This window comes from Typha latifolia, chromosome 3 (assembly GCF_019914945.1).
Source record: "Typha latifolia isolate L0001 chromosome 3, TyphaL0001v2, whole genome shotgun sequence".
Taxonomy (NCBI): Eukaryota; Viridiplantae; Streptophyta; class Magnoliopsida; order Poales; family Typhaceae; genus Typha; species Typha latifolia.
The window spans coordinates 17,074,906-17,086,942 of record NC_133088.1 but is presented as its reverse complement, the minus strand read 5'-3'; the positions used below and the strand labels follow the sequence as shown (position 1 = coordinate 17,086,942).

The window sequence follows — 12,037 nt, the reverse complement described above, 5'->3', positions numbered from 1 at the left end:
AGAAGTTGCCAGCGTGGCACCTACTAATGAGACTTTTATTAATCTCCTAAATCTGAAATGAATCTCGAAGCAAATCATGCGTCGCATAACTCTCCTTCTTTCCAATCCGACGGCAGTAACCCACTCTCTCCTATCAACTCCTTTCCATCTAGGGTTTAATCCCACCCTCCCCAAACCCTCACCTTTCTCAAAAATCCCATGGCGGACTCCCTAACTCCCTTCTAATATCTCCTCCATGGCCTCTCCTCCAACCCCTAAGAAGCAAAAGATGTCCTCTTCCACCTCGGACGGCGAGGGCGACCCCTCCACCGCCCTCTCCGCAGCTGGCGAGGCAAGGCGGCGTTACAAGCGCCGCAAAGTCGCCATCTTCCTCGCATACTGCGGCGCTGGGTACCAAGGCATGCAAAAGAACCCTGGTGCCCGCACCATAGAAGGCGACCTCGAAGAGGCCCTCTTCCTCGCCGGTGCTGTCCCCGAGAACGACCGCGGCGCGCCCCGCCGATACGAGTGGGCCCGATCCGCCCGCACCGACAAGGGCGTTAGCGCCGTCGCCCAGGTCGTCTCTGGTCGCTTCTACGTCGATCCTCCCGGCTTCGTCGCGCGCCTAAACTCCCACCTCCCCGATCAAATCCGGATCTTTGGGTACAAGAGAGTTACGAATTCTTTCAATGCTAAGAAGTTTTGTGATCGGAGAAGATATGTTTACCTTCTCCCTATGTTTGCGCTCGATCCAAGTGCGCATCCCGATAGAGAGGCCGTAATGGCGAGCTTGGGATCTGGGAACGAGCTTTCTAAATGCGTTGAATGCTCCGAGAGGGGGAGGAAGGTGCCTGGAATCATGGGTCGGGAGCCGAGGGACGCAAATGAGGGAGAAAATTCTGACCTTGGTGATTCTGAGCTGAATTCAGTAAATGGAGTTGGTAATGGTGAACTTGAATTGAAAAAGGAAGAGAGGCCCGAACTTTGTAGTGCAACAGCAGGTGGAGAGAATAATGGCGCTTCAAAATTTAATCTTGAAAAGAGTGTTTTGTTTCCTGAAGGTGGACATGAAGTGGGTAATGGTAAACTGGGATCTGAAGGACCTTTAGTTGAAGAGGAATCTACGATGGAAGGAGAAAAATCAATAGAAGGCGGGAGGGCTAGAGCTGGGAATGTTGAGAGTACTAATGGAGAAGGAACGGTTGCTAGAAGAAGTTTGTTCTGCTATGGAGATGAGGAAAAGGAAAGGTTTAACAGAATACTAAAACGTTATGTTGGAACACACAATTTTCATAATTTCACGACGAGAACAAAGGCTGAGGACCCTTCTGCAAGGAGATACATCATTTCCTTCAATGCAGATCATGTTGTTAACATCGACGGGATTGACTTCATCAAGTGTGAGGTTGTCGGCCAGAGTTTTATGCTGCATCAGATCAGGAAGATGATTGGCTTTGCTGTTGCAATGATGAGGAATTGTGCACCAGAATCGCTGATGGATGTAGCTCTGCGGAAGTAGGAATTCTTCTCTTCTTGAATACTTTTATTACTTGGGAAAAATTATCTGTTAAAATGTTAATTTTTGTGTTCAGGGATATAAACATCAATGTGCCGACTGCACCTGAGGTTGGATTGTTCCTTGATGAATGCTTCTTCAGTTCATATAACAAAAAATGGATGGATTCACATGAGGTGCTGTCTATGGAAGCTTATGCCGAAGAGGCTGAGGAATTTAAGATGAAGCATATTTACTCACACATAGCTTCTATGGAGCATAAAGAGGGAGCTGTGGCACTGTGGCTTCACTCTTTGAACCAACGTAATTACCCAGATTTTCATTTTGTCGAGACTAATGATGTGTGTGGTGATGCAGAACAAAAAGGAAAAGGTAATCTGGAAGGCTGACTGCTTTCAAATGGAAAGGGGAGATGTATATTAATATCATCTCTGTCTCAATGTTAGAAACGTGGAAAGAGTTTGTCACCAACAGCTGAGATGTAACCTGTACCAATTTCAGTAAGTTTCGTTAGATGAATAAAGACAGTGTTTTGCAATGGATTGGTTTTCTTATCTATGAATCTGATTGCTATTCTGTTAATGTATCATGTGGTAGGTAGTCTACTTACTCCCTTGCTGTAGATTTGTACTCTATTCTATTAATGTATCATGTAGTAGTCTAATTAATCATGCCTTGTAATTTAAACTTGACTCACTTATTTCTACCACATATTAGTGGAATTCTCTCAAGTATATCTAAGTTCAAAATGTCAGTTCTCTTTTCGCTTTCTTGTTTGCCCTTAGAGATTTAGTAGCTGCAGTCTCTGATGGATTGAAATTTTAGCTGATAATTTTCTGATTGTGAAATTTGTTAAAAATCATGCATACATTTTTTTGTTTCAGGTTGTCTGGAGCCATCTTCACTAAATATGCATGCAATGTTGTGGTGATTCTTTACATTGATCATTGAGTTGCTGCTGACTAGTCATACTTCTATCAGTAAATATGCAGATTGCGTGCTTTGATTAGAAAATAGATTATTAGTAGAATGTTTGAATGATGACTGGTCCATGGAGTTGAAATTCTAGTGAAATTGTAAAGACCAGAGCCTAGAAGAGGAAAGAAGATGGTTGCCCAGTAGTTAAAGTCTATTATGGAGATGCATAGATACTTTCTGAGAAATTGCTAGTGTTTGGTAATGCATTTCGCAACTTTCCATTTTCTATTACTGGGTTGAGAATAGGAAGTAACCTATGTTTGACCAATGAAAAAAATCAGATCATTTCTTCTGTGCGAATCTGTGAATTAGGGATCCTGGTAATGCAAGATGTACAAAATAGTGAGAAGTGCATAAGAATGGAGCTTTAAATCTGCCTTCTATCTTTATTATGTATGTTATGTGCTTTCTAATGATCAAGATTCTAGTCCAGTTTATTACCCTGTGATCACAATGACTCAAAGATATAGTACTTATATCCAAGAGCACCTTTTATTTTTATTTTTTTTTCTTTCAGCATTAACTCCCATTATAGTATAGTCTACTCATCTGTCTTTGACAGTTTTTTTCTTCTTTTGAAGGAAGAGATACACCAAATATCCAGGAAACCTCACCTGTATTTCTAAATTTTGGGAAAAAAAGTTCCCAACTTTGTCCCAAGTTTGGATGACAGATACAAAGTTAGCTTGCCATATTACTGATCCAGGCTATCATAGCTCCCAATCAAACCCAGATCTGGGAGCTCTGATGCTCTGAAGCTTTTGTTTTGGCAGGAGAGATCTTATTTGCCCCCCACAAATACTCTTTAAATATGTTTAAAGTAACACCATCTTATCTATTAATAGCATTGATTTAGTATTGATTATGGGACGAAGAGAGAAATTATTTATGGACGAGATAATATTATTCTTAAAGTGTCTGTGGATGTAAGCATTACTCATCTGCAGGAAGGGGAACAGGTCACGATGCCTTTTAGCAAAAAGATAACTTCCACGGCTCCACTCGAAGATGTTCACAGTTTTTCCCATACGTTACCTTCCAAGTTCCAACTCCCTTGTCCTTTCTGCACCCCTGAATCCAATCCAGTATCCACTATGACGTATAACCTCATGGGTTACACAAAAATAAAGTTACTTGATAACTTCACACATACTCCTCATCAATCTTATCTCTTACGCCCCCAACAAAATAATCTAATAATTAAAAAAAAAAAAACTAAGACTAAATCCAACAAGCTTATCTTGGATTGGCCAAATATAAAACCACACCATAGGATTTGGATTATATCACACCCAAAGCTAAACATTTGACTAGTTGTATTCATATTATATACAATTTGAGATTCCGAGGCAAAAAGTTGCTACGAGATACACCGCAGCGAGAACATGGACCCGACGGAATCCAACCCCGGCGCGTCGTATTCGAGGTGGTGATTGCTCTCCAAACCGTAATCCATCAACGGACGGTGCTCCAGCTCCTCATCATGGTCGTACACGAATTCCGGTATCTCCACCTCCTTCTTCCTCATGTGCTCCCACAGGAACTCCAAGCGACTCACATACCTCACCTTCCCGTACAACCTAAAAAGTACGATCACTATCATCAATAATTGGTACCAAATGAAAAATTAAAGTGCGCCGGGAAGGCTAACGTGCGCTGGGGTCACTTACCCGGAGCTGAAGAGGAAGCGACCGAAGGTGGCGAAGAAGAGGCGGGCGTGGAGGCCGGGGTGGAGGAAGTAGACAGCCTGGAGGGCTTCACGGACGGCCGGCGGCACGGACTCGTAGACGGATCGGAGGGCGGCAACGCCGGGGAAGTTGTCGCCGCGGTGGACCCGGGTGTGGACGTACACGACGACGAACGGCCTCCCATCACCCAGTTTCGGGAACACCCGCTTCTCCAGGTACCCCTTCAACGCCTCCTCAACGCCTCCTCCCAAAACCCTAGCTGGTACGATCCCATCACGATAGATCGATCAATATCTCGATTCCGAGTTAATTGCAACAAAAATAAGTAAACAAATCGATCAAACACCGTGATCTTACCGGGGAAGAACTTGCCGACGATGCGGAGGATGGCGCGGCCCTTCTTGTCCTTGCCTTGGATTTTGACCACCTCGAGCTTCTCCAAGAGGAGCTCTTGATCCGTGAGCGGAGTCATAACGTTACAACTGCGTTGGGGCAAACGGATTTGGGGAGTGGGTGGTAAATATAGGAAGAGGAGAAAACTAAGGATTAGAGTTAATCTTGGGATGGACGATAGTTAATGAGAATTGCGAGGACGGACATATATATATATATATATAGGAGGAGAAATCCGAGGAGAATATTCTGCGGCATCTTCCCTTTTGGAACGGGGTGGATATTGGCAGAATGCGGGCCGTTGATGGCACGTGTCGGGCGATCGATCGGGTAGACACGTCCGGACTGGGGCTGTGATTGGGTTCGAGTCCGACTATTACAATGATCTTACGTCAGCAAATGGTGAACGGTTTCGATTTTAGAGAATCTATTTAGAGTCTCTCAGGCGCATCATCACGTGCATCAACTCCTCAATCAACCATACACACTGCATCAACCATTCAATAATTATTATATATTTATGTTTAAAATTAATTTTCTTTTATTTTAAAAAATTTTAATCAGTCTTTTATAAAATTAAGATCGTTGCCTTTTTTTCCATTAAAAAAATTATTGCGTGATAGAAGTTAAAGATAAGATTATTATTTTATATTTTATACTATCATCTGACACTGTAAAAGATGTGAGAGGTATTATATAGTTTTTGTATAAAAATAGATAATACTAAGAATATCTAGATGAGAGATATTTTAGTTAGTGCTTATGGTTAGCAAATTATTCTATTGAAACTTTATCGCTTTTTATATAACTGGATAACGAAGAGTGGCTGGACCTCTATGAGACCAACTTGCTCTTTCACAAACCCCACACCCAATAACCCTGTAAAATTTGTTGTATTAGTTCAATGATTGCTATCTCTTCCTCCATATCTCAACTACATATTTTATCACTTTGTATCACTACCTTGGATAACATTTTAAAGAATTACTACGATTACACTAAAAGTCCAGGCCAATCCATACTTGACACAAGTGAGCCTCGGAGAACGTAACCTTGTGCACAAATATTATATCTTTGTAATTTAGAAGTCGTAGGTGGAGTGGAGCCGTCCCCAGAAGAGAATAAGATCGTAGCAGGCAATTCAAAAAGGGTACCACCACCCCCAAACCCCACCACTTGCGACCAATTAATTATACCCATAGTTTTGTGGAAATTTGAGCGGTTTCCTCTCTTCAATATTGGTGCCTGGGAAGCATCCCTCCACCTTCTGCTTGTCTTTTAATTAATTAAATCCCTCCACCTTCTGTGAACATTCCACATAACCAGAGAAAGAAACCCAACGAGGAAGAAGAAGGTCTAATACAACTGCTTCATCATATCTTTAATTATTTGTAGTTCAAACCTAACAACATATTGCGATTGTTGAGACATAATTTTCAAAGAACAGGACTTGTCTCTTTATAAATGATATGAAATCATAATTGCTCCTTGAAGGATGATACTAAAATAGACGTGTACTAATGGAATGTCCTAATTTGACATCAAAGATGATCAAGAATTTATTTCGCAGATAGTTCTCGATGTAGTTTCTAGATCTTTATTTAGCTGGTGTTTCATGTGGAAATTACAAAGAAAGTTATCTGTCATTTTTCTTTCAAAAGTATATCATCCATCTCATACAACCGACCCTACATATTGTGAAAATACATTACAAGTGATACGTAAATTGATGCAAACTAAGTTGAGGAAAACGTTTATTTTATTGGTCTATGGTATATTGGTATGTGTAATGGCAAAAGTTTCTTCCCTTTTCTTTTCAATCTCTACTACTCTTAGCACAAACTACACGGAAGTGGGGGGGAATAAGCTAATAAAATAAACGATGACAACGATGGCTTTGACAGCATCGTTAATTCATGTGATCAATTAACTGGTCCAAATTGTTATAGTTCATTACATGTCACATTTTGGAATAACAAGAACCAAAATTTAAGCCATGCAGGGTGTATTCGAGTCGAGTTTTGATCAAACTTAGAATTGAAATTAATTTTCGAGTCAAATTATAGAATTAAGTATGAATTAAAATAATATTAATTTAAGCTAATTTTGAATTTGAATCGAGCTTGAGTCTAAACAAGTTAGATTAACGAGTAATTTTAAGTCTGAATCAATGTAAGCTTAAATTGAACTTGATCAACCTTAAATTGACTCTCTTTTGCGCATTAAACATTAGCAAGTCAAACCGGAGGCAGCTAGATTATTTTTGACAGCCCCGGCAATGTGCCAAGTTATGATCGCCATGTGGAGATTGCTCAACTCTTCCATCAGGGCAGCCATTTAGACTACCAATTTAACTAAAATTAATCATTTATAATTGTCATATAAGTTTGACATATATGATGGTACTATCTACCACGAAATATTGAATTAAGGATGCCTTCCATTAATTGTACCTGCATGGTTTGCCTGATCCTTGCATTTATCTGTTTCAGTACTATAAAATGGAGATTAGTTGCAAATTTGTTGGCTTTCTCACTAAAGAAGAATTCATGCAATTGATCGATACGATCTGACTTGTTCTTCGAAAACAAATGGAATAAGATAATAGCAACTCGCAAGTCATCACAAGGGAATCTTACTATCACGGTTGACTTTCATCTGAATTCATAGAGCTCCAGTTAGGCAGTAGAAGGCCTAACCGCTGTCATCATGCTTGTTTAAAACTCAGTCCACATGATGCACTTAGCTTTTCGGAAGTGCTATTTGAACACATCCGTGGATGCCTAAGTTCATCTCTTCTAAGGTGGAAGAAGAAGAGGAACCATGGGATACTCTTGGGCACTTTTGATTGCTTTAAGTTGCTTCCTCTGTCATCGTGCCAGTGCTGGAAAAGCTAAGTGCAGGGATCCCTACTACGGAAAGTGCTATGGAATCCCTCTTAAATGTCCACCTGCTTGTCCTAATCTATGTGAGGTTGATTGCAAGATATGTAAACCTTACTGTGGTAAGTCTTATTTGATTTCCTTCTAGTTCGAATCTTATAAGAAACATAGAGTTGAACATAATGTCTCGAATGTATACCGCAGACTGCGACAAGCCAGGAGCGGTTTGCCAAGATCCGCGCTTCATAGGAGGCGATGGCATAACATTCTACTTCCATGGGAGGAAAGACAAGGACTTCTGCCTCATCACAGACCCTGACATTCACATCAATGCCCACTTCATTGGAAAAAAGAGCAGCAAGGGGAGGGACTTCACTTGGGTCCAATCACTCGGGCTCTTGTTTGGGCCACATCAGTTGTACATAGAAGCCAAGAAGGTTGCAAAATGGCATCGATCCGACGATAACATGAAGATACAATTCAATGGAGCGGACATCAAAATTCCGACTGAAGATGGAGAGACGTGGTTGTTCCCTGACAAAGAATTAGCAATCAAACGCGTTGGCGATGAGAATGGAATAGTGGCTGAAGTGGTTGGCTTGTTCAAGATGAGAGCAAGAGTAGTTCCTATCACTGCAGAGGAATCAAGGTTGCATGGGTATGACATAAAGGACGACGTCGACTGCTTTGCTCATCTGGAGCTGAGCTTCAAGTTTAGCTCACTGAGCTCGTCGGTGAACGGCGTCCTGGGACAGACATATGCGCCGGGTTATCGCAGCCGAGTTAAGATGGGGGCGCCGATGCCGATCATGGGCGGCGCCGATAAGTTTGCATCGTCTCATTTATTTGCCACAGACTGTGCCGTCTCGCAGTTTGGATCGAGAAGAGAAGGCGTTCAGCAGGTGCATGACCTGCCAGTGATTACTTGTGGAAGTAAAGAGAAAGATGGAGGGCAGGGTATTGTCTGCAGAAGGTGAGAGGGAGATGAGAACTGCGATTCTAATATGCTATTGTATTATGTGGTAAATGATGATGGATAGAAGATATATATTGTTAATTGTGCTGTAATGCATCACAAATTTGGCCTCGGGAAAATTGATATTAAGAATTAGGCGAAATTTAAGTAGCACATATAAGATTATAAGAATGTTTATAGCTGTGCTATCAGGTCCACATTAGGACTCTTTATAAGTGTTAATGGTGGTAAATAGGAATAGTCCCACATCGGCAGAGGAGAGATGGCGGAAGTTAGACGACTATTATATATAGAGGCCGCAGCTGCTTTGGATAACCATCTTTGCGCTTGGGGCAATGACGCAGCTAGTGAGGTTATAACCGAGGCGCGTCAATTGCTGGTTGAAAACTATTTCCAACCCTCCTCTTTGGCCTGGGTTCTGCTCAGTTTGCCTTTGAGAATTTCTGAAAGGGGCTCCCTCTAACCCAGGGTAAAGCCTTACCAATACCAAAATTTTAAAAATATTCCCATTAAATAAGAAAATTTGTAAATCCAAAGAAATGGGCCCTATAAATCAAATCGGAACTCCCGATAGGTATTGCAAATCACGTCTCGGGCTTTCATTCCATTCACTGTCATGGCCTTATCCGCCCTCTTCTTCTCTCCCCATCTCATCTTCGCCAAAACCCCTTCTCCGTCCCTGCTATTCCACAAACCCCACCATCTCTCCCTCCGTTGCTCCTCCTCTTCCACCGTCGCCTCTTCTTCCTCCTTCGACCTCCGTAGCTACTGGGAAACCCTAAGATCTGAGATCAATTCCGAGCTCTCCGCCGCCCTCCCCCTACGCTACCCTGCCCGCATCCACGAGGCCATGCGCCACTCCGTCCTCTCCGGCGCCGCCAAGCGCGCCTCCCCGGTCATGTGCGTTGCAGCTTGCGAGCTCGTCGGCGGCCACCGCTCGGCCGCCTTCCCCACCGCCACCGCCCTCGAGATGTGCCACGCCGCCTCCCTAGTCCACGACGACCTCCCTTGCATGGACTCCGCCGACCTCCGCCGCGGCCACCCCTCCACCCAGGCCCTCTTCGGCGTCGACCTCGCCATCCTCGCCGGCGATGCTCTCTTCCCCCTCTCTTTTGCCCATGTCATCGACCGCACGCCTCCCTCCCTCGTCCCCAGCGACACCCTCCTCCGCGTCCTCAACGAGATCGCCCGCGCCGTCGGATCCACCGGGATGGCCGCCGGCCAGTACCTCGATCTCTCCGGCTCCGCCGCGGGCGGCGAGGCGGAGGTCCTCCTCGTCATGGAGAAGAAGTTCGGGGAGATGGCAGAATGCTCAGCGGTCTGCGGCGGATTGCTCGGCGGAGCCGGGGAGGAAGAGAGCGAGGCGCTGCGGAGGTACGGGAGGGCGGTGGGGGTATTGTACCAATTGGTGGACGATGTGTTAATGGAGTCTAACGGCGGAGCCGGCAAGATGCGGAGCAACGCGAGCGTCGTGAGAGCGGTCGGCATGGAGCGGGCGCTCGAGCTCGTAGAGGAGCTCCGTGAGAAGGCGAAGGAGGAGCTGGAGAAGTTTAGCGAGCACGGGAATAGAGTGCTTCCTCTTTATGGCTTTGTGGATTATGCTGTGGAGAGAGGGTTCGTTGTTGGAGCTGATGGTGCTGGTTTAGAAGAATGAATTCTGCAGGTACGCATTGCAGTTTTAGTATGGATTCAATAGCAATAAGGAGCAATTTCTGATAGCAGAACTGGGAAGTGATAAGAGTGATCTGGTTATGTAGCATAAGAGCATTGATTGGTTCCAATCTTTGAAGTAGGTATTTTACTCTGCTTCCTATTCATACCTCTGTTCCTGATAGCAGATTGTATTGTAATGGATTGAACAATGATTATAATGATTCTGCTGATGTTTCAATTTATTTGCTCCATTTGAAGCTTAGAATGTGATTAGACTGTGAAAGATGAAAGGTTTTTTTGCAATAACCAATAATGCAGATTGTAACATTGAGAAGAACTCTTTACTTCTTATTCGATAACAAACTGTAGTGCCACTGGCACAAAGCCATGGACTAACTTCAAGACCCCAACACATAAAGAAGCAAAAGCAACATGCTGTAAGCAAATGACGAGAAGGAGATTCCAGACTCTGGACTCCAAGACACAATTCAAACACTCACAGGAAAAGAACATAACCAAAGGCCAGCATCGTGCAATATGGCAACTTTCGCAACCCACCATCTCATATCATTGGCGGTGCCTCCTGCTGCATTCCGACCACATTCCTCCATGACGCCCGGTTCGAGATCTCCTCCCACCACCTGTTCACCCTCTTCCTCGATGTGAACAGCGAGCGGCACCCAGCATTTGTCACAAGGCGGTGGGCACTGGGGAGGTGGGAGAGGTCGGCGAGCGTGAACTTGTCGCCAGCCAAGTAGCGCGTCTCCGCCAGCTTCTGCTCATAGATGTCGAGCACCTTAATCAGCTTCTTCTTGCTCCGCTCGATCACCTCCTCATCCTTCTCTATATCCATGAGAGGTGCGAATGCCAGGTTGAACACCAGCGCTGAGGCCGGAGGGTCGAAGCTGTAGGCCTCCGTTTGCAACCATTGCTCGATGGAAGCTCTCTCAAGCGTGCCGCTGCCGAGGAGGTCCCTGTTGCCTTTTTCCTGGTATTTCTCTGCTATGTGGCGGCAGATCTCTCTCGAGTCTAAGATCAAACAGATGGTAAGCAGATTGCAACTTAATACTGGTAATTTACATTTAGCACCTTATGTTTTATGTTTATTATGTGCAAACCCTTTCGAGCCTATATTTTTCATTTATTCGTCAAGAAAGTTTCTAAAGTACACTTCTCCCGAAGAGCAGTGGTATATATAAGACTCTGGTCAATTTATCTTTAAAAAAATAATGATTCAAAATAGTATAAAATATAGCCTCAAATATGTGGTGCTAAAAAGTAAAATTTTAAAGGATATTGCCCTTACCCACGAGGGTCATCTTTTCATCTTCAAAGGTGAGTGCTTGACCTTGAGGCTGGAATAGAAGAGTAGATTGGTGAGATTGCTCAAAGTCCCACTCGTTGGTATCAATATTTTGATAGCTAGCAATCTTTTATATGGAAAGAATATTAATATATATATATATATACCTGTAGCTTGAGGTACTCGGGCAAGCGCTTTTGGCCCTTGAAGGTGTCGACACGAATAAGCTGGAATTCAACTTCCTTCTCAAATAGGCACGTCAACACCCTCGCCACCTCGGCGGAGGTCGGTGATCCAAAAACCTTCACACTTGCCATTGAAATGGTTGAGGATGGTGGAGGGAACTAAATGCACTCTGTTATTACTTGTTAGTAGTCTGAGTATTCGGATAGTGGGAGGGGGGAGGGGGGTTTTAAAACATGGATAGTAGGCAACAAATGTGCCTTGCTTCCCAGTAAGGTAATATTAAAAGGAAAAGAGAAAAAAATTAAAGGAAAAGGGAAAGAGAAAAGAGAAAGGCTAATGGAAATACAATGGGGGTGATGGAGATCATTATGTGGATTTTGTTTCTTTTAAGATGGAGCTTCTCCATTAAGACTCTAGACTTAGTCTGGTCTTATGGCAAGATTTAGAGTCAAAAGTATTAAAGAATATAAAGGAATGAATGAC

The 12,037-nt window shown here is 43.5% G+C and overlaps 5 protein-coding genes and 1 non-coding gene across 7 annotated transcripts; 4 read left to right on the top strand and 2 right to left on the bottom strand.

The window, feature by feature from the left end:
* Positions 1-28: 28 nt before the first annotated feature.
* LOC140784165 (uncharacterized) lies at positions 29-2,862 on the top strand. Of its 2 annotated transcripts, XR_012108225.1 has the most exons (3): positions 29-1,494; positions 1,572-1,995; positions 2,380-2,862. XR_012108225.1 is itself a non-coding variant. In XM_073131407.1 (2 exons), the coding sequence occupies exons 1-2, from the start codon at positions 236-238 to the stop codon at positions 1,882-1,884; spliced, it is 1,572 nt and encodes a 523-aa protein (XP_072987508.1). In that variant the 5' UTR covers positions 29-235; the 3' UTR covers positions 1,885-2,033. The 2 variants fall into 2 exon arrangements, 1 of the variants encoding a protein (XP_072987508.1); XM_073131407.1 differs by lacking the exon at positions 2,380-2,862 and having other exon boundaries at positions 1,572-2,033.
* An 866-nt stretch (positions 2,863-3,728) lies between these two features.
* Positions 3,729-4,747, bottom strand: LOC140784166 (uncharacterized). Its single transcript, XM_073131408.1, has 3 exons — positions 4,519-4,747; positions 4,144-4,420; positions 3,729-4,053 (listed from the first exon to the last, which is right to left on the bottom strand). Exons 1-3 carry the CDS (start codon positions 4,631-4,633, stop codon positions 3,834-3,836), a joined length of 612 nt encoding a protein of 203 aa, XP_072987509.1. The 5' UTR covers positions 4,634-4,747; the 3' UTR covers positions 3,729-3,833.
* Positions 4,748-7,328: 2,581 nt separating this feature from the next.
* Positions 7,329-8,413, top strand: LOC140784039 (uncharacterized). The gene is made up of 2 exons (XM_073131215.1): positions 7,329-7,558; positions 7,641-8,413. Exons 1-2 carry the CDS (start codon positions 7,378-7,380, stop codon positions 8,411-8,413), a joined length of 954 nt encoding a protein of 317 aa, XP_072987316.1. The 5' UTR covers positions 7,329-7,377.
* Positions 8,414-8,729: 316 nt separating this feature from the next.
* On the top strand, positions 8,730-8,890 carry LOC140785374 (U4 spliceosomal RNA). Its single transcript, XR_012108431.1, has one exon. It is a non-coding gene; the product is annotated as a U4 spliceosomal RNA (small nuclear RNA).
* Positions 8,745-10,316, top strand: LOC140784713 (heterodimeric geranylgeranyl pyrophosphate synthase small subunit, chloroplastic-like). The gene has a single exon (XM_073132243.1). It carries the CDS (start codon positions 9,029-9,031, stop codon positions 10,064-10,066), a length of 1,038 nt encoding a protein of 345 aa, XP_072988344.1. The 5' UTR covers positions 8,745-9,028; the 3' UTR covers positions 10,067-10,316.
* A 76-nt stretch (positions 10,317-10,392) lies between these two features.
* LOC140784715 (glutathione S-transferase F10-like) lies at positions 10,393-11,958 on the bottom strand. Its single transcript, XM_073132245.1, has 3 exons — positions 11,536-11,958; positions 11,372-11,420; positions 10,393-11,094 (listed from the first exon to the last, which is right to left on the bottom strand). The coding sequence occupies exons 1-3, from the start codon at positions 11,683-11,685 to the stop codon at positions 10,628-10,630; spliced, it is 666 nt and encodes a 221-aa protein (XP_072988346.1). The 5' UTR covers positions 11,686-11,958; the 3' UTR covers positions 10,393-10,627.
* Positions 11,959-12,037: the final 79 nt, after the last annotated feature.

Bases quoted from the DNA above. Each gene is read 5' to 3' on its own strand.
- LOC140784039 (XM_073131215.1), top strand. From the start codon at position 7,378: ATGGGATACTCTTGGGCACTTTTGATTGCTTTAAGTTGCTTCCTCTGT. The intron at 7,559-7,640 runs GTAAGTCTTATT...TGTATACCGCAG, and splicing joins GATATGTAAACCTTACTGTG to ACTGCGACAAGCCAGGAGCG.
- LOC140784713 (XM_073132243.1), top strand. From the start codon at position 9,029: ATGGCCTTATCCGCCCTCTTCTTCTCTCCCCATCTCATCTTCGCCAAA.
- LOC140784165 (XM_073131407.1), top strand. From the start codon at position 236: ATGGCCTCTCCTCCAACCCCTAAGAAGCAAAAGATGTCCTCTTCCACC. The intron at 1,495-1,571 runs GTAGGAATTCTT...TTTTGTGTTCAG, and splicing joins ATGGATGTAGCTCTGCGGAA to GGATATAAACATCAATGTGC.
- LOC140784715 (XM_073132245.1), bottom strand. From the start codon at position 11,685: ATGGCAAGTGTGAAGGTTTTTGGATCACCGACCTCCGCCGAGGTGGCG. The intron at 11,421-11,535 runs GTATATATATAT...CTTCTATTCCAG, and splicing joins CCGAGTACCTCAAGCTACAG to CCTCAAGGTCAAGCACTCAC. The intron at 11,095-11,371 runs GTAAGGGCAATA...GTTTGATCTTAG, and splicing joins TGAAAAGATGACCCTCGTGG to ACTCGAGAGAGATCTGCCGC.
- LOC140784166 (XM_073131408.1), bottom strand. From the start codon at position 4,633: ATGACTCCGCTCACGGATCAAGAGCTCCTCTTGGAGAAGCTCGAGGTG. The intron at 4,421-4,518 runs GTAAGATCACGG...GGATCGTACCAG, and splicing joins CGTCGGCAAGTTCTTCCCCG to CTAGGGTTTTGGGAGGAGGC. The intron at 4,054-4,143 runs GTAAGTGACCCC...CGTACTTTTTAG, and splicing joins CGCTTCCTCTTCAGCTCCGG to GTTGTACGGGAAGGTGAGGT.